This window comes from Thermobia domestica, chromosome 11 (assembly GCF_964235325.1).
Source record: "Thermobia domestica chromosome 11, izTheDome1.hap1.1, whole genome shotgun sequence".
Lineage (NCBI taxonomy): Eukaryota > Metazoa > Arthropoda > Insecta > Zygentoma > Lepismatidae > Thermobia > Thermobia domestica.
The window spans coordinates 260,442,610-260,464,238 of NC_137464.1; the positions used below are offsets into that span (position 1 = coordinate 260,442,610).

At 37.0% G+C, this 21,629-nt stretch overlaps 2 protein-coding genes across 2 annotated transcripts in view; one reads left to right on the forward strand and one right to left on the reverse strand.

Moving 5' to 3' along the window:
* The first annotated feature begins 2,468 nt into the window (after window positions 1-2,468).
* On the forward strand, window positions 2,469-8,807 carry LOC145665533 (uncharacterized). Its single transcript, XM_081732838.1, has 2 exons — window positions 2,469-3,154; window positions 8,654-8,807. Exons 1-2 carry the CDS (start codon window positions 2,469-2,471, stop codon window positions 8,805-8,807), a joined length of 840 nt encoding a protein of 279 aa, XP_081588964.1.
* LOC145664992 (ATP-dependent DNA helicase Q1-like) overlaps window positions 8,125-21,629 on the reverse strand; it is a 69,138-nt gene continuing 55,633 nt past the window's right edge. The window contains exons 11-12 of the mRNA XM_081732173.1: window positions 19,024-19,206; window positions 8,125-13,500 (exon numbers count right to left, since the gene is read on the reverse strand). Of these exons, the coding sequence (XP_081588299.1) occupies window positions 13,151-13,500; window positions 19,024-19,206 (533 nt within the window). The 3' untranslated portion in view covers window positions 8,125-13,150. The remainder of the gene's footprint in view (window positions 13,501-19,023; window positions 19,207-21,629) is intronic.

The window sequence follows — 21,629 nt, forward strand, 5'->3', positions numbered from 1 at the left end:
TGTTTAGCAAATCTTCATTATAAATACACTGTACTTACTTCAAGTTCGTTAAGTCCAAGGCTGAAATTTGGTTGTCAATAATTCGAGAATTAAACGTCCCTACTAGACCAAATTTGAAATGTTTGTAGAACTTAACAAGCTTAATACGCACATGAAATATTGTGGTATACAGACCTTTGATTCTGGAGTTATTCACTATCAAATTTGGGTTGATGTCAAATAATATCGAGAACCAAAGATCTACACACCATAGTAATGCCTACGCGATAAGCTCATAAATAGTATCGAAAAGGAAATGAAATCTTTCAGTTTAACGTCCCACGATTATGCCCTTTAGGCTAAGGGAGACAAACGTTTAAGGCAAGTGAATGTTGATTGAAGAATTGGTGGAATGAGAATATAGGAAGAAATGGGGGTACACTAAGAAAACCCACGGACACGATGTTGTCCACCACAAACTTACTTGGACGGAGATCGTATCAGGGACCACACACACCAGAAGTAAGCGCTCTACCACTGAGCCACCATGTTCTTCAGAGATGATATCGAGACGAGACTTCATACAATCTCGGTCTCGTCTCAGTTGAAAAATAACGATCTTGATCAACAGATGCTTGTCTCAATTTCAATCTTGAGACGCCTTTTGATAGTTAAGTGATTAATATGCTCATGCTTTCTATGTGTGTGTGTTTGCAGATGCAGTTCTCAGTAGGAGTATCTAATCTTGGATAAAGCTTCAATAGTGTTTTAGATTCCACTTTAAGCAACATATATTGCCTCATATAGCCTGAGCACTGCTGAACAACTAAGAAGAGCTATTACTATACTTCGAAAAAAATACCATACACCAAATTTCACTAATTATAAAATTTTATACTTAAAGCAACAGAGTAAACATATATTGCAAAAAATATTGAAAACTCAAACATGAATATATTTATGAATTATCAGGGATCATCTTACTTGGAATAGTGATTAGTGTATATCAGTATCCTTTATACAGTACAAATATTAGAACTAAAAATAGAAGTAAAAAACAAATACCTTACAAATAATATAGATATATGTGTGTCTGTCTGTCTACCCAGTTTTTTACAGAACGCTTCGTCACTTCCGTAGAGAACAAGTTATATATATATATATATATATATATATATATATATATATATATATATATATATATATATATATCAGCAAAGAATTTCAATACGTGATTTTTTGTCCTTACCGTACTGTGTTACATTATTATTATTATTATCACAGTGCCATATGATATTTTTGCAAAGAGTTAACGTAAATGTACATGCAACTCTATCCATCACGACTCTGGAACTCACTAAAGAAATAATAAACACTTCTGACCAGAGTATATACACTTGTTTATTAAAAACTAAATTCCAGTGTAACAGTTTCAATAACGTAACGTTGTCTTCATCAGACACTAACTGAAAGAAATATCTTAGAGCGCAGTTATTTATACTAAAAGTGAAAGTCCTTGTGTGCATGGGAAGCCACCTGGGTCGGACTTCCTCGGGCGTCATCTTTCGGCCACCTGCCCTGACTTAATTACCCTCCCACCTGTGTTTATCTTTTCCAGACACACCTGTTGTTTATACTTCTTAAGAAGCAGCAGATAGTGTTCTTAAGAAAGTTCTACAGGAGAACACAACATCCAAAGGATTGAGATTGAACAAGAAAGGTGTGCATTGTGATTCAGTGAAATACAAGAAACTGGTTAAAAAGTTAGAAAAAGAGTTGGTGTGGGACGTGATAAGAAAAAGGACCAAAGAAAGTAAAGAGAGTGACGAAGTGACCAAGAGAATGTGGTCCGAGATAGTGGATAGACTATCAGTGTTTGTAAAAGAGAGTGTAATAAAGAATTTGGAAGAATGGGAAAATAGTTTTAGGGAAAAGGAGAGACTAAGATTAAGCAGGAAAGGAGAAATATTAGGATGGGAGAAAGAGGATAAGACAATTGGTGAAGAGAACAGAGTGGTAGTAATAGGAAATGTGGATCTAACGGAGGAAGAAAGAAAGTTCCTAAAACTGGGGCACAAATTTAAAGTGAAAGACGAAAAAGTGGATATCAAAGAAGTAGTAGTTTCAGTACAAGAAGCTATTATGGATGTGAAAGACAAAGAAGAGAGAGAGAGAATAAGGAGAAGAGCGGTGGAGATAGAGAGACAGAATGCTTACGTTAGAAAGGGGAACCTTAGGAAAGAAGAAAGGGAGGGCTTAAAAAGACTGAGGAAGAGGAAAGACGTGGTTATTGAACAAGCGGACAAAGGAGGTGCAGTGGTAGTGATGCAGAAAGAATGGTATGAAAGAAAATTGGATGAACTTTGTGATGAAACGTATGAAGTCATAGGAGAGAAGAAGATTAAGGATGAGGTACTCAAGGAAGTGGTTGAGAACGGAAGAAAAAAGGGTTTAAAAAGTGGGTGAAAGAAGAAGGAAGGATTCCAAAGATGAAAGGATTCCCGAAGATTCACAAGGAAGAGATTAAGCTAAGGCCAGTGTTGGACTGTAGAGGAAACTGTCTAGAACCATTAGAAGAAGAGTTAAGAAAAATAGCAGAAGAGATACGGATAGGTCAAGAGAGTCATCGAGTAAAGAATACGGAGGAAGTGAAAAGAATGTTAGAATGTATAGGAAATAAGAAGGAGAAAACAATTATGTTTAGTATTGACGTTAAAGCAATGTTTCCGAGTATAAAGAGGGATTACATAGTGAAGGTCATAGAAGAAGAGATGAAAGGGAAAGAAATAAGAGACTGGAAGAAAGAGAAGATAGTGAAAGCCTTGAGAGTAATATGGGACAATAGTTTTTGTACGATAGGGAACAAACTAGTCAAGATCAAGGAAGGACTGAGTATAGGTTCAAGATTAAGTCCAGTGTTGTCAGAACTGGTGATGAACAGATGGGAGCAGAAAGTGATAGAAGAAGGTGGAAACAACCTAATATTGTTTTGCAGATACGTGAATGACTGTTTGGGAGTATGGAGAGGAACAAAGAGACAACTGGAAAAATTCGTAAAGAAGGTTGAAGATGAAGAAAAAGGGATAAGACTGGAAATGGAAGTGGAGAACAACAACATTATAAACTTCCTGGACATGACTATAGAGAGAAAAGATGGACGATTTACAACAAGATGGTATAGGAAAGAATGTGTGGCAGGAGTTTACTGCCACGAAAGAAGTGATGTGGATTACAGCACCAAAAGAAACTTCATAAGGAATATGGAGAGAAGAATAGAAGAAATAGATATTGAAGAGGAGAAAAAGAAGGAGGACATAGAGAAGTTCCACAGTTTACTAGAGCAGAACGGGTACAACAGACAGAAGTTAAGGAAGAACAGAATTGAAGAGGAAAGAAAAAAAGGAAGGGGAAAGGAGAGAAAGGAAGAGGAGGAGAACAAATGGCACGGGATAGAGAGCATCGGGGAGAAGACAGAAGTACTAAAGAACTTACTTAGAAGAGGTGGAGTGAAGACGTACAGAAAAGGAGGAAGAAGAATTTTGGAAATGATTAAGAAAGCGAAAAGTAGAACGAAGGAAATATGTGAGAAAGATGAAGGTGTAGTGTATAAAGTGACGTGTAAGGATTGTGATATGATATACATAGGGGAAACAAGGAAAAAAACTTAGGGAGAGAATTAAACAACACAGGGATGATGTGAGACTTAAGAGAGAAAATAATGCCATATATAAACATGTTAAAGAAATGGGGCATGATATAGATTGGGAAGGTGTAAAGGGGCTAGAAAGGGAGAATAGACCAATGATAAGGAAATGGAAGGAAGCACGAAGGATAAAGAAAGAGAAAAGTGACAAATTAATGAACTGGACAAGTGGACTGTTAATACATGATCTATGGGATAAATTATTAGAACAAATTGAAGTGAAAAAACAAGATTAAACATATTTATATGTAATTTATATTCATATATTTAATATTATATATAGTTTAACATTGTATATAGGTATATAGAGTTTTATATATTGTTATATTTTATAGTTTATTTTTATGTCTATATATATATATATTTGTATTGTTGTATTTATAATCAGTTGTATGTAGTATAGTCTGTTATTTATTTCTAATAGGCATCAGAGGTAGATTAAGAGAAAATGTTTTAAGGCAATTGGTCAAGTATAAACAACAGGTGTGTCTGGAAAAGATAAACACAGGTGGGAGGGTAATTAAGTCAGGGCAGGTGGCCGAAAGATGACGCCCGAGGAAGTCCGACCCAGGTGGCTTCCCATGCACACAAGGACTTTCACTTTTAGTATAAATAACTGCGCTCTAAGATATTTCTTTCAGTTAGTGTCTGATGAAGACAACGTTACGTTGTTGAAACTGTTACACTGGAATTTAGTTTTTAATAAACAAGTGTATATACTCTGGTCAGAAGTGTTTATTATTTCTTCGTAAATGTACACTTGTAAAAATGGTACCACGTAATTTTGTAAATCAATGTAAAACAATTACTGATCTGATACATACATAAATTTCATAAAATCATGTAGGGCATGTTTTAGTGCTTTAAAGAAGTCTCAAGCGCTTATGCGTGTATTGGCATTTACCAAAATTTCCCTTGCATTGTTTGAAAAACTACCGTTTATAAAAGCATATTGAAAAAAAAACTGGTTCTGTATGTCTTCAGCTTACCGCTGTAGTTAGTTTAAATTGGTTCAATAATTTATTGTTTAACTAAAAGGTTGTGCAAAAAAAGCATCTTTTTTTTTTAAAAAAAAAAACAGCCTAGGAAAACAATGAAAGAAATATAGGCATGTTGCATTCAATTTTCTCAGGAAAGTGTGATTTTGCAAGTGGTTCTTTCCTAATAGCCCCATCTTTCACACGGCTCTTACTACTATGTTGGGGCTACTTGGATACAGCACATTCTGGCTCCTGGGAGCTTCAGTCTCAGTAAAATTTTGTTATGACTCCAGGTAAAGGTAACATGGATTAAGCTCTAGAAACATTACAAGAAGAAGAAAAGTTAATTGCAATAAATAGCAAGGGGTTGTAAGAAAAAGAAAAACAATGTTTCCAAGTAATCCCAGTTTACGTTACTCGTGAATCAGTCTCTTTGTGGCTATAGTCGCGTCTTTCTCGCCGAACGTTGCTCTCATCATTCTTTTCTTCTTCTACCTGGACCGTAGTGGAGGACACAGTGGACCTAACTAACCAGCTTCCACTTATAACAGTGAAATGCAATATTAGTCTATCCTTACACTGTAGGGATTATTCATACCTCTTGCAGATCCTAATGCAGCAAAAAATCACCGAGAGAAGACTCTACTGCAGTCCCTGGGGCTAGTGACCAATATAAACGAGATCTTCCCTTTGCAGAAGGCATATTTAACTACCATCATCATGAAGTCTGTTTCCAACAATAAATATTTATTTTAAATAGTATAGTTATGACAGATTTTGAGGCCCCGTGCAAATGCACGTGTTGCACATATGGTAGAGCCCTTGTTGTAATCGTAAACGTGATCCATCATGTCTTTCTCCGCCGAGATGAAACAATGTCTGTGGATCATTACAGTGATCTGCGAACTCTATGAAGTGCAACGCAAACTTATCCACAAGCATTCAGAAATGATCGTCATTAACCTCAGGTTACACGAAAATGTACGCCCACATGTCTCTCAAAAGACGGTGCACAGTCTCCATGAGTTACAGTATTATTGTTAGTCTGATTATTGTTGGAAGCGTGAATAGAACTACCATGGAACCTAGTCCTTACATGTAAATGCCCCGCATGGCCTACACTGTTGGCACCATGCATCTGAAACCGAGTCTTACTGGGTTTCAACCAAACACATACACGGACCGACGGAATAGAGTAAAATTGTCGCTCACCAGACCAGCAAACCTTTCAATCTTCAATAGTCCATCTCGCATATACGTTGTATCAGGTAAGGGGATATATTTTCGAGTTCTGCTTCACTAAGCTGCACGTGAGAGCATTATCAGTCACTGAATGCGATGATCAAGTAGACAATTATCCTTGAAGTATGCACTGCTGTTTTAGTTAACATTTTTGATACATTTTCACGATGATCACGAACACCCACTAGTACAGGACGGAGAATCAGTTATTTTAAAGGGATGTGTTGGCCCGGATCAAGATACTTCTACATGTATATAATTGCCTCAACTTTTCGACAATGAGCTGTGATCTTCCAGCCTATCCTTCAGATTTGAGACAAGGAAATTGAAGAGTGGATCAATGCAACTATGGAGAGGTACATAATTGTCAAAATTTTTGTGCTTCGACCCAAACCTTCGTCCAGGAGTTAGGAGGCCACACACGAAAGATCAGATTGGCTCACGGAGAAACCTACCTTATGGTCCACTCACCTTAAACCTTAACTTCAGGGAACATTGGAACAATATTTTAATATCCTGCCCATGTATTGGATATCGTCAGACAACACATCAACCGTCAAGAAACCATCACATGGCCACAAAGAAAGGATATGTCACCACCAACAACGAGAATGACCGAAGATCCCCGAAACTCCTGTATAAAAGGAAAAGCACCACACACTTCGATAACAAGAAATAAATATAATGGACCTTATGCAGAGTCACTCTGACGCGTGATTAGTGCCATACTAAAGTCCGACTAACATATTTCCTGCAGTAGTCAGGCCTTTAGTATGACGCTAATCACATGTCAAAACGACTCTGCATAAGGCGGATTAAATCTAAACCCATCTAAAATTAATTTGATGTCACTAGCCCAAGAGAAGGTGTTACTTTCTGCGCTCCTCTCATCTTAGGTTGGGAATGAAACTGCACTTAAAAATAACAAAATATCAGTCTGCGTTGGCTGGTCATCCCTCTTTCTTGGTTGCCTGGTCCTTCAGAAACACTCTCTCGGCTGCTTGGGCCTTGAGCATCCTGTTCACACTCCGTGGGTTGGGCCTTCTAGTCGAATTTGCCCACTCTGGTCGACTGCCTGAGTCGAGGAGTTATCTTAACCAAACACTCTCGTTATCATTCCCTATTTACTTGAGTCATAAGAAAAATCTGAAATAAGACACACAAAAGGTCTTCGAACCCAGTTTTATGTAAAAGAACCTTTGTACTAGGCTATAGAAGTTTTGTATTAAAACGGTGAAAGGAGAAAAAACAAAATTTTGTGTACATTGACTCGACTAACAAAACATTACAATGTTCTAAACCTTAAGCTTTTGAGACTCTTTTGGTTTCAGAAAGTATATCTCAAATTTTAATGATAAGAGGGAGTGCACAATCTAAGTGTTGATTATAGAGAAAAAAAGACTTAATCTGGGATGAAAAACACAAATTTTTGGTTGGTAATCGAAAGATGGGGTAGTGCTAATCTTGGAATTGTACTTTTGTTTTATGACACAAAACCTCTTACGCCTTACCTTTTAACTGTATCTCAAACTAGAACGATAGCCTCTGGGAGTTAGTTATTTTAATTTGGTTTGATTTTTAATTTAACGTCCCTTTCAGCAGCGAGGCTATATGAGAAGTGGACCTACAGTTTAACGTGGCATCCGAACCCCATGAGCTCACGCCAGGAATCGAAGCCAGGTCTTCCACGAAAAAGGTGCGTACGCTAACGACTTAGCCATGAGGAAGCTCTTGCCTTAGTTTGGACATGACTGAACTTATGTTGGTAAAAATGTAGATGTTGCTTTAATGATTTGTTTAGCGTCCCTTTCAGCAGCGAGGCTATATGAGACGTGGACCTACTTATTAACGTGGAATCCAAACCACGAGCTCCGCCAGGAATCGAACCCAGGTTTGCCACGCTAACCGCTTAGCCACAAAAAAGCTCGGTAAAAGTTTAGAGAGGACTTTAATTTATAAACCTTAGTTTCGGTGAGAATGTGACCTCTAGAAGTGAACGAATTATGTTAATTTTTGAGGATTATTATGTCGCAGGTAATATGACCTTTGAAGATGTCTTCAATTTTGCTCCCCTGTTCCACTTTAGATCTCAAGTTAAAGAAACGTATGAAATGATATCTAACGATATTTAACTTCAGAGAATAAATAACTCAAATTTGGAAGGACAATAACCTCTGGAAGTGTATATTTTGAAGTCTACAAGAACAAGAAAGAACCAAATAAAAGATATATTTTTATTGTACATTTTTTTTTAAAGATACATTCAGACATACTATGTTTATATCAAATGGTAAACAAACAACTCAGATCTTGGTTACCAAACAAACAGCGCCGCAGTTTATTAATCAGGAACACATTCAACACTTGCTTAATTCGATACGATGATGTATAAAGTCTTTGATTGCAGGTCGAGGAGAATTCATAGCATTCTCATTTATGAAGGTTAGGAGTGATGTACAGTTCTGAAATGGTACTTAATTCCGTAAAAATATAAACAAGAATCCTTGGTATAAATTTCTTTTCATTTACATGTCTTTCTTCGTATTCAATTTTCACGAAGTGCAGCATACTATGCTTATGCTAAAATAAACGCTTTCGTAAGATTTAAGCTGCTGAAACCTTCTCTTAATATAGCAGCGAAAATGTCTTCCTTAGTTTTCCTGATAATGTTGTATTTTATCACATCGACATAGGTAATATTTGAGAAAATGCGAAAAAGCAACCGATTTTCCTTACACATTCTCTACAGGTACGACTTCAAAAACATTCACAACGAAAAAGTGAAGCTGGGAATCGAACCCGAATCTTTGGTTTACCGTGCCAGTGCGCTAACCACTATATTAACTAGTGGACCTCACTCTCAACAGCCACACACCATTTACGCTTGGATTCAGTTCTCCTAGTTTCTGATCACAAGGACTGTTCCACAATTCCTACTTATCCCTTTTAAATTTTGGGGCTTTTAAGGCATTTTGTAGACTTTCACTCAGTCAGCTATTGCATCAAGAATATTTATCGTAGGATCATGGTACATGCCTCGTTTCTTTCACAATAGAGCAACATTTCAAATGGTACCATTCCCATTTCCCTATCATGTCCCTGAGGCGGGAAATTTTGAGAATAGGGATTTTTCTGATTTTTTTTTTCAAATTTTGAGCCCCTCTGGACCACCCCCTGTGTTAACGCAGTGATCTGAAAATCAACTGAAAAATATTAAGGGGTGTACTAAATATGTGTACAAAATTTCAAGCCTCTGTCTTGAATAGTAAGGACGAGAAAAATTTTCACCAATAACCCCCCACAATGCCCCAGATTACCGCAAAAGACTGATATCATGTATAAAAAAAAAAAAAAAAAATCCTGAGACATTCCTATTTATCCTAGGGTCATGTCTTGTACCTCATTCTATTCAGAATAGCCTTTCAAACGGTACGATTCTCATGTTTCCGTCATGTACGTGAGGTGGGAAAAATCACGAAAAAAGGGATATTTTTGGTTCAAATATCCCTTTTCTCTACATTTTTGCTCCTCTGGACCCCTCCTGTGTTATTGCAGAGATCTGAAAAATGTGATAAAAATACTACTCGATGGACTGGATGGATGTTTGTGCAAAATTTCAATTTTGTAGGTGCAAAAGTAAGCCCAGCAATATATATATATATATACCCATAATACCTCAGATTAACGTATAAAACAGGATCTTAGCTAAAACTTTCCTGAGACATCCCTATTTATCCTAGGATCATGGTACGTACATCACTCTCTTCAATATAGAACTGCCTTTCAAACGGTACCATTCACATGTCTCCATCATGCATCTGGGGCGTGAAAATCGCGAAAAAAGGGATTGTTTGGTTTTATTTTTTTTTATTTATTTACTTTTCGCCCCTCTGAATCCCTCCCCCGTGTTAACGCTGAGATCTGAAAAAAATCTGATAAATACTACTCGGTGGACTAAATGTGCGAAATTTGACTCTTCTAGGTGCAAAAGTAAGCAAACCAAAAAATAATAAAAATAGGCCTAATAAAACTACACTTTTTTTTTTTTTTGTTTTGACGTCAGCACTTCCTATGTCTCGACGCAGAAAGACGTGAAACCATACGTTACGTGTTCTACAATGCCTCTAGACTTGAAAAACACACACACACACACTCACAAAAAGCAAAAAGCTTTATTGGTTCTTTTTTAATCGAATAATGAAGGCATTACTTTAGTACCTAAAATAGGTACTAGAACTCCAAAGGACTATACTTGGAAGCAGCGGCGTCATTTAGGGGGACAGGAGGGGGCAATTGCCCTCCCCCAAGAGTTTGAGGAATACATATACTTTAATCAATTGTCTACTAATATACTAGTACAAAACCTGAATGTCTTATGTCGGTGGTACTCTTGCCCCTCAGCCCCCAAGCGAAGTCTGAAATGATACCTCTTCTTGGAAGCCCACTGTCTATAATAATGAAGCAATTCTATGTTATCAATGAGTAGCACTATGCCTAATACAGCTCTTCCCGCCGATCTATTGGCTAGCATATGCGTCCTTGATACACATGGTCCCAGGTCCCATTACCAGTGGGAGGGCACAAAAATTTAATGTGATAATAATCCGTTTCTAGTCCAAAAAGTATAAATCGTGAGACGACAAACTAAAAAGAAAATCATTTCATTTCAATGTGTCTAATAATTGAGCATAAGCATGTGCAAGCGAGAGGTCTACTGGCTAGCGAGCTGGAATTCGAGCCTATGCTACGGTGAGCCTGAGTCCGAGTAAGACCATTGCGAAATGGCTGTCGCTCTGCCTACAATACAACAGCAGTTTCTTTTGTGGTCTGAAAATATAAATACCGACCTCAAAAGGGACTGTTCAGGGACTGATTGGGTAGCGTAGTAATTAGCGCACTGGCATATTTAGCAAAAGATGGGTTCGATTCACGCTCAGTCACACATTTTTTTTCTCTCTCCGAATTTTCGCAATAGAGGCACGTTTAAAATGTGCCCTTTTCCATGGGGAAATTAAGTTTCAGTAGGTAAATTGAGATAATATAGTATGTTACTCAGTTCTCTCCCCAACTACTCACACATTTTTCACATTGTAGTTTAAGTTATAGTAGACACGGTGTGATCTAAATGACTGAACATCACCCTGAAGAGTAGAAGATCTGTCGTTGATCTGAAGAATCACTGGGTAGCATAGTTATAAGCATACGAGTACGGTAAAGAGGATATCTCATAGTGCTCCTCGAACGAGTCGCATTTTCCTAAACTTCAACCTTTAATTTAATTTGACACATGTAATGAAATAAAAATAAGAACTTTACCTTTAGTTGTGTTAATTGTTCAAGTGATCCTTGAGACGTTCAACTCTATTTTGCACTTAAAATGCGTTTTCTGTGTCTTTTATTTTTATATTATTATTATTATATTTTATTTTGCTCTTATAGATTGTTAATAAATACCACTGCGATTGTAAGAAAAATGTACTTTTCATTTCATGTCTGTTATAATCATTGTGCCAAGTACCTTATTCTCATTATATAAGCCTATTGGACACAATCACTAAAATTGTTGATCCTCCCTGCTGGTTTAATGGCTAGAGCGTGCGCCTTTGGTAGACGTAGTTCCCGATGAAAAAGCAAGGAATATATATACACACACAGGGTATTAATAAACTATACCGATAAACTATAAGAGATGATTCCTCATATCAAAACAAGAAAAAAAGTTCATACAGACCTGTGGAGAAAAGTCTATAGTTTCAGAACTACGGGTGTCCAAAATCGTCGAAAAGCTTAATTTCAACATGCGCTATTTCGAATTCAAGAAAATGCAGAGCGGCAGTTGACATCGTAAAGGAAGTCATACATACGCAATCCAAAAATGCATGTTATCAATGTGCAATGGGTTTGCAAGAGATTACCTACAGGATGTAATTCTCTGACATGCTCTCAACAGAATTTTCCAAAGTGGGTCCAAAATAGACAAAAGGTAAAATCATGACAACAGTGGACATGGAATACTTCGGCAGGAAGTCGGATGTGTTAAGAGATCGCCAGCTCCACGGTTCCTCGTTTACGGAATAAGATGTGGTGAACTATATATTGTCATAAGATATTTCGTTACGTGGAAGATAACATCGCAGTGAGCGTTATTCCGAACACGAGAGATCATGGTGGCGGCCTCTACTACTTCTGACTTTCCGCCGAAGCATTCCATGTTCATTGTTGTCAAGGACACCTTTTGTTTCCTTTATACCCACCTTAAATCAGAATATATCTGAAAATTTCTCTTGAGACCATGTCAGAGAATTACCCGTTGTAGAGAATCTCTTACACACCCATTGCACATTAATGAAATATGCATTTTTGGATTCCATGTGTATAGCTTTAAATTGATATGGACCGCTCTTCGGTTTCTCGAAATCTAAAAAACGAGTGCTGAAATAATTTAGCTTTTCCACAATTTTGGACAGCTCTAGCTCAAACTATGGCCATTTTCCCCACAGGTTTATACACGAACTTTTTCTCTTAGTTTGATGTGAGGAATCACCTAGGCCTACATACACTTTCACACTCATTCATTTTCATTAATCGCCTGTCTTCTTTAATCTAAATCACATAATCGTGGGACGTTAAAAAGATCACTTCATTTCCATTCCTCAATAAACCTTGAGTTGATTTTGAGTTTAACGTCCCGTTCAGCAGTGAGGCTATATGAGACGTGGACCTAGTGGTTAACGTGGAATCCAAACCACATGAGCTCCCGCCGGAAATGGAACCCGGGTTTGCCACGCCAAAGGCGCGTACGCTAACCGCTTAGCCACGAAGGAGCTCTCCTCAATAAACCTGTTGACGAGTTAAGCTTGTTAGAGATGATCCTAATTCTAGTAAAACGACATTTTATTAACAGAGCTGAGCCTGGGAAGTTGTTCAAAGGAAAATAGATCAGGATAAAATATATAAGGATCAGTTGAAGAATCAATACAACTAAAGGTAAATATTTTATTATATATACAAATAGCGTTAAAAAAATCTGTAACATTAAGATGACTCCTGTGAAATAACGTCTTCGCGGACACTAATACGAAGAATCAGTAAAAAGGAAATAGCGTCATCTTCAATTCAGATTCACTCGAATTAAGAGAATGTTTCATATATCAGGAGAGTGTCACTTCCATCAATAGAAATGGATCTCAATTCGAGTAGTTCGATCGCACTTCGACACTTGTCTGAGCCGAATAAGGAAGAAAACTCAATCACAATTAAAGGATTCCACTGAATCGTTATCACTTTCTGAATCACTCGATATCACAACAACACCGGTAGATTTACGCTTCTTTGGCGGTTGAAACTCTTCAACATCAGAGTCACTTTGGTTTATGTTCTCTTTACGACTTCGTTTCACAACTGTTTCTACTTTTGTTTTATCCTTGTCACTTTTCTCTACTGATTTATTATTACTACTGTTGTTGTCCAATCTCTTGTGTGCCGCTGGCTCCACAGTGTGTCCAGCTTTCTCCAGTTCCTCATCCGTTAGCTTTCTTCCACGAACAGTCATAAGCACTTCATGTTTACCTGACCTCACAATAGCTGCTCGCGGACCTACAACGAAAAAAAAATCTTATTTGGATACTGATCATTGTAACTTCAGAACTAAGTATAACTTAAATACAAATAAAATACAACCAAAGCAAACACTATTATCAAAATCTGTGTTACAATAGAGAAAAGAGAGAGAGAGAGATTAATGGATTGGGCTAATGGACTAAGGTAAACATACGAGGAATTATCAAAAAGTACGATGAATACTTTTATTGGAAACAAAATAATAAGCTTACATGGAATTTGACTTAATCTCCTTCAAAGTACTGTCCTTGGCTAGCAATCCACTTATCCCAACGTTGAATCCATGACTCGAAACGTTTCTGCAAGGCTTCTTTTGGAAGGGTGTTCAGCTGCTCTGTAGTGGTTCTCTCAATGACAGGAATGCTGTCAAAACGTTTTTCTTTAAGCACGGTTTTGATTTTTTAGGTATATCCAGAAGCTGTATGGTGCTATATCTGGAAAGCACAGCGGATGTGGACAGACAGGAATATTCTTTTCGGTCAAAAACTCGCAGATGAAAAGCATCGCGAGTTTTCGTGGTGAAGAAGAAAGCCATCTGCCCATTTAATCGGCAGTTAAAATGCTCTTCACGGACCCATACGACATGTTTAGTTCTTCGGAAAGCTCTCGAAGTCATTTGCGTGTTTGAACAAATAATTTGTGCCAAGTTTTACACGTTTTCATCTGTTTTCGATGTCGAAGGACGTCTCGAACGTAGCTCATTTTCAACCGACTCCGTGTCCCGTTTGAATCGCTCATACCACTTGTAAACAGTATTCAATGCCAGTGCTTCATCGCCGTACACTGATTTTGACATTTCGTGAGCTTCTTTGGTACTTGTTTTGCAGCTTAGAACAATACTTAACGTTAGCGCGTGACAGATACTCTTAACACATCCTCACTCTTCTGCCTCTGGAAGCCAACTAACATGTCACAACTCGTTCAAACTCGACACGGACTGTACCAAAGGTTTAGACTACCGGGCTTACTAGTGGAAGTGGTTACAACATCGATAGATGGCATTATACAACTACATTCACTGTACTTTTTGATCACACCTCGTAATTTGTGGAACAAATTATTACAGAACAGACAGACAAGAAAGAAGACCAAAGAGCACAGAATGCAGTGTAGTGTGGAATACGAGGACAGGAAGCGCAGGCTTGTGAATAATTGAAAGCTGAGTTTTTAAAAGTGGAATTTTGAAACTAATTAAAAGTTGAGGTCTGTACCTAACTAAAAATACTGTAAAAGTGAAAGAACCTTATCGGTTGACCTAATTTAATTCTTAAACGTCAATGGGTTATTCATACACGTCATTTCAAGAAAATCGGAAATCTTTAACGAAAGTTTCGAAAATATTTTCTTAAAGTTGAGCGGTGAATCTATCTTCTTATACTAGACCAACTTAACTTCCACGCAATGAACATTCTTGTAAAAAGTTTTCGACTAGTGTTGTAAAAGCCTGAAAAAAAACCGGAAATTTTGGGTTAAAAAAACAGGTTTTTACCGGTTTTTTCCCCGGCTTGGAAAAAAACGGAAAAATTGGGAAAAATTGAGATTTTCGAATATTTTACTACATTATGCTTTTAAAATGAAAACTATTTTCTATTTACTAGTTTACAGTTAAGATCATTGAGTACTTATGTTTCTTGTATTAGAGTAGGGATATTTTATGACAACAAATATATTTGCACCACTTGTTTCAAGTTAGCACCGTGATAGAGTGGAGTTATGGCTACGAAAGCTACTAAAATATAATCCTAGTTAGATTAATTAATATAGATGCATTTAATTATCTTAAGTAATTTTATAAAGTTACTGTTTTATGGCAGGGAAGTGTTAAAATACAGGGCCAGAATCATTTTAGTTAATACCAGTATGTTCCAATCAAATATATATATTTTTATGGAGATACGTATCTTCCTTGTGCTGTGTAAAATTTCTGGAAATTTTGAACCCATTAGAAAAAATATTTTGTTTGGAAATATTGTCAAAACCCGGAAAATAGCGTATTTTGCTAGCAGGAAAAATACTTAAAGCAATAGTTTTTAATTTTCCTTTTTAGTTGTCTGATTCCTGATAAAAATCCCTCTTTATTATTTGAATATTTTTCAAATAACTCTAAAAGAGACACGATCTTATTTACATATACACACACACCGAACAAATCTGTAAATTTGAGCAGCGACAAATATATAAAAGAATTTAACATGTGAAACATCCGTTTGTTATTATTAAAGACTAGCAGAATACCTGTTCTTCACACGAAGAGAATACGTTTCATTTTGGGTATAAAGGACAATAACACTGTCACCAATAAACTTAGGGCCGCCAAAAGCTACACAAGTATTAGTCATTTTCAATTACTTTTACATGTTACCCCCCCCCCTTTACGATAATAGGGCTGAATTTGGATTTAAACGACATCGGAAATGTCACTGTTCATCTTAGCTACCCCGAAAACTATGGTTTCGACATTAATATCGGCCATTTTCGATCATTTTTATATATCCACCCCATCTCCTTCCCCAAAGCTGCGGCGCTGAATTTGGATTTAAACAGTATTGGAATTGTTAATGTCATCTCACGATCCTCAAACCATGGATTCGACACTAATATCGGTCATTTTCGATCACTTCCCCCGCCCCCAAGTTACGAGGATGAATTTTGATTTAAACGGCATCGGAAGTGTTACTGTTCATTTCAGCGACCCCAAAACTATGGATTCCACACTAATATCGGTCATTTGTATATATATATATCTCCCCTGCCCCCATTTCACGGCGCTGAATTTGGATTTAAACGGCATTAGAAGTGTCACTGTTCATCTCATCGACCGCGAAAACTATGGATTCAACAATAATAGTAGTCATTTTTAATCATTTTTTATATATCACTACCTTCCCCCACCTTAAAATTTCGGCGTTGAATTTGGATTTAAATTGCATCGGAAATGTCATTGTTCATCTCAGCGACCCTGAGAACTATGGATTCACACTAACATCGATCACTTTGAATAATTTTTATATATCTCCCCCTTCCCCCAATTTGAAGGAATAAATTTGGATTTAAACGGCATCGGAAATGTCACTGTTCACCTCAGCGACCCCGAAAACCTATGGACTCGACACTGATATCGGCTATTTTCAATCATTATATATACCCTTCCTCCTCCCGTAAGTTGCGGGCCTGAATTTGTATTTAAACAACATCGAAAGTGTTACTGTTCATCTCAGCAACCCCGAAAACTATGGATTCGACACTAATAATGGTCATTTTCGATCATTTTATATATATCTCCTCATTTCTTTCCCCAAGTTACAGTGCTGAATTTGAATTTAAGCTTCATCGGAAATGTCACTGTTCACCTTAGCAACCCAGAAAACTATGGGTTCGACATTAGGATCAGTAATTTTCAATATATATCCGCATTTCCTTCCTCCAAGTTGCACCTTCAAACTGAAATGGTAAAATCCATCTCAGGCCCGAACCTCATCTAGAAAATATGTTGTAAATTTTTATCGAGATCAGTCTGGTGGTTACAAATATAGTCACTTTCATTTTTATACATATAGATAATTTGTCGCGCTAGAAAACACGTATTTGTTTATATACAAAATTTTGTACATAAAGTTTATATTAAAGTCTGTATTTGAATATTAAATAATAGTAATTATGGGCCTTATGCAGAGTCGTTTTGTCGCGTGATTAGTGCCATATTAAAGAGGTCGACTAACATATGCTTCCTGGAGTAGTCAGGCTTTTAGTATGACGCTACTCACACATCAAAACAATTCTGCATAAGGCGGTATGTCGTGGGTGCTCCGGCATCCACACAAATAATCTTGTGGGTAAGGCGCACTCAAGATTTTTAGTTTGGACCCGGATTTGAATCCGTTTCTCTTGCGTTTAAGTCAGCCATGTTACCGACTGAGCTAGGTAGAGCAGCCCCAACTTATCCTTATGGTGCCGGTATATTTTGCTTTATCACAGCATAGCCCTTTATTTCAGTGTTCATAAAAGATTTTAACTAAAAACAAATCTATCAAATATCGAGACTTCCCTAAAAACATATAGGCTAACATGTCCCATTATTGATATGCACCACAGAAATTTTGAAAAATCGGCGCCGTTGTGTCTTAGTGCATGAGTGTTAGTGAAATTTGGCTCCTGATCTTTCTTTTAAGAAGTAATTTGGTTAAAATTAACAAAATTTCACCAGATCAAAGAGCACATTAAGAACTCCGTTTCATTCTAGAGCCCTACTTGTTGCAATATAAATGCTTCATGATAGTAGATGTGTATGCAATTGTAAACGTTCTGTAATTAATGCACAACCAGGAGTAAACGACGAAAAGGCACATAAAGAAAATGAGTGTAGACTATTAATTTTCAAGAATAATTACAACAGTTTTATTTTCGAATGTTTCTTCTTATTAAAATATTCACAATATTGATATTTTTCAACTTACATTTTTCACGCGTTTGAGAAAAAAGTTCCATTACTAGTAGAACTAATCTAATACAAAGACTTTTGTTATTTTCCCAATTTTTCCGGAAAGAAACCGGAAAGAACTCTTTTTTTTTTTTACCCAGGAGGTTTAAAATTTCCGGAAATTTTACAAAACTATTTTCGACCTTAATCTTACTGTGGACGCAGATTCCGAATGATGTAAGCGTGATGACGAATTGACAGTATTCAGAAGTCGAATGAGCATAATGTGTGATTCATGGTATAGTGGAGTCGAATGAGTATGTCTGATTGATAGTATTGCGAGGTCGAGTAGCATGACTGATTGATGGTACTGTGGATTTGATTTGATTGATTGATTTTTACGTCCCGTTCAGCAGCGAGGCTATATGAGACGTGGACCTACTGATTAACGTGGAATCCGAACCACATGAGCTCCCGCCGGGAATCGAACCCGGATCTCCCGCGCCAAAGGCGCGTTCGCTAACCTCTTAGCCACGGAGGAGCTCAATGGTACTGTGGAGTCGAGTGTGTAACTCTAACTAAACGTCTAATTTCGCTGATAGTTGTCAACACTGTCAAGATTCAGTTAAGGAAAGCTATTTAATAGGGATATAGTATATGAAAACTAACTGTTTGCACTGATAAATACAAACATCTCCACAGAATACATATCTTAGATTTTTTTTTTTTCTTCAGTGGTTGGTGATGACGGTGAAAATGTCAATGATATTACAGCTATTAGCCATTAAGTTTTAAACAATTGGAGGAGAAAACATGTGTCCTTTGAGTTTATCAACGCTATAATCTACTTTGGTTACTGAAAATATGAAGCACAAATGAACGCGAGAACTTAATCAGAACACACATCCAACTGATTTTCCCAAAATTGGAGAAGCCAGCAGCGACAATAGGCACTACTACCACATTTTTATCCCATGAGCAACCCGAGTGTCAAAAATGATTCATTTGTGTTTCATTGCTTAATAATGCACACCTTAAAAACTTTAAAACAATATTTAACTAATAACTTCTCTTTCGCTTACCTTTCCTAATATAACTGATGGTGTTGTATGGCGTAAAGTGGAAATCCTCCTTCAAGTATGATTCAATTAAAAGAAATGCCACAATATTTTCACACATTTCTCTCGAAAACGGAGGTTGTGGAAGTCCTTTCACTTTCAAATTGGCTTGACCTTTGCCCTGCCATGCGTCAATCAATTTCTGCCCTGCAAGTCAAATAGAAGTGTCATCACATAATCATCCCAACAAAACACAAGCTGCATAATCTTTTACATAACATTTAATTGGACAGAATACACATACTACCATCTTGGTCAGTAGACTTAAATAACAATACTAATTGCACTAGCTTGCATATTAAAAGCAGTATAAAATTTCCTTAAGTCAGGTAGGTATTTAGCTACTTTAAAATATACATGTACACAGGGGTGTCATTTAGGAGAAGGGGGCAATTGTCTCCTCCCCTCCAAGAGTTTGAGGAATACATATATTTAATCGATTCTATACTAATATACTAGTACAAAACGTGAAAGTCTTATGTCGGTGGTGCTCTTGCTTCCCTCAAGTGAAGTCTGAAATGACGCCCCTGCATGTGCAGTCAACGTCAAAAGTGCTTCACTGCCTTAAACGTACATTTTAGTGTTAATTTCAATATGTAAGTGTTAAATTCAGCAGTGGTGTAAAAGTTACTGGGCGGACCAGGCTCGTATTTAGGTAACTGTTATTCTGTGCTCGAGCACAGGGCGGCAGAACTTAGGGGGTGGCAAAAGTTTGGATTTTTTAAATGAAATGAAATCTTTAAGTTTTATGTCCCACGAATATGAGACGCTGAAGGAGACGGTGATTATGAGAATGAATGAAATGGTGGAATGAAAAAATGGGAACAAAAGGGGGAGAGCCCCGAGAAAACCCACGTACACGATGTTTGTCCACCACAAAGCTCATTTGACGCGAGCTGGGATCGAACCAAGGACCCCAGGCACTAGAGGTGAACGCTCTACCATTGAGCCACCGCGGCCCTCAGGATGTTTTTTTTTAAAGATTCAGAATAAAGTAATATTTAAACTAGCAATCCGCAGAGTCCCGCACAAGCGCGAGAAAATATGTTAATGTGTTTAATTCGCTCTAATTGCAGTAGTTACTATTTAGCTAGCTTATCTGATTATTTTTAAAAACTCATCTTATCCCAACCCCACCCAAAGGGGTGAGGATGAATTTGAACATCATGAAAACTGATACCATTAAACTCAGCGACCTCGAAAACTATGAATTCATCACTATTTATCGTTTTCGATTACTTTTAAGATTTCGCCCCCTACCTGGGGAGTGGATTATGACCTTGAAGTTACATTGGATTAAAACTGTCACTATTCATGTCAGCGACCCCAAAAACTATGAATTCAACTCTAAAATTGGTCGTTTTCGTGGAAGGGCAGCAAATTTGGTGCGGGGGCGGCAAATTATTTACAGTACAGGGGCGCACAATATATACATACGGGCCTGGGGCGGACTGTCTACAAAAAATAATTTTTGAGCCCCCTAAAAAAAGTAATAAAAACTTATAGGAATTAAATGTGTTACAATTAGTTATCTTCAAGAATTATTCAATTATTTTAGTAATATTCTTTAAGTTAATATAGAGGACAGAAATTCAATTTTCAGTGACAACGTATTTTTGTCTCCTGAACTACTCTAACAAAGCATAAAATTTACCCATTTTCTCTTTTAAGATAATATCATTTCATAAATATTAATATTTAGAGTAATTTTGTCAGCAGTGATAATGTTAGAAGATTTTTTCCAGTGGATGTGGGGAATTTCAATAAACAGGGGACGCAAAGTTGTACTACGAAAATACTAATAATCTGATGATGATGACTGAGTTTAACGTCCCTTTCAGCAGCGACGCTATATGAGACGTGGACCTACTGATTAACGTGGAATCCGAACCACATAAGCTCACTGTTGCCAATACTTACTGGCAAAATGTCGCTAAATCAGTTTTTTTTCGAATTTAAGCCTTAAAAAACAATGTTCATAAAGTAAAAGTGTACAAACATGTATACGTAAACATAATCAATAAAATCACAAAAAAGTAAAACGATATACTTATTCGAGAAGAAACACTGTCTTTGGGGTTTATCATTACCTAATAATAATAATAATAAAAAAGGACACGCTTAAGGTGGAATAGAAAACCACTGAGGTCGCATACTTTAGTTACTATAAATTATCAATTGTACAGCAGTACACACTACAACTACATATAGTGAAAAATTCATTCGAAATGTCGTAATTCAGTGATGGGCAAACTACGACCTGCGGACAAGTGTGGCCCCTGAAAGATTCTATGAAGCTAGCGACATGATACCTAAGCTGACGGATGAAAAGTAGAATGGGATTTCTTCGGAAGGTTTGTATTAGAAACAGACCAACAGATGCACATTTAACTTCAATTCTGAGAATCACTGCATCTCAGTTCAAATCAGATTATGGAAAGCTTATGTCAAATGTGGCCTTATTTTCATTAATTACATTAGCCCGCCTAAGAATTTTTCCTTATTCTTTGGCCCTCCTACAAAAGCGTTCCCCATCACTGGTTTCATCTGTTCTGTTTTGAAAACGTGCC

Coding starts and splice junctions, on each gene's coding strand:
- LOC145665533 (XM_081732838.1), top strand. CDS start 2,469: ATGAAAGGATTCCCGAAGATTCACAAGGAAGAGATTAAGCTAAGGCCA. Junction 3,155..8,653: donor GGACGATTTACAACAAGATG/GTATAGGAAAGA, acceptor CATTCTCTACAG/GTACGACTTCAAAAACATTC.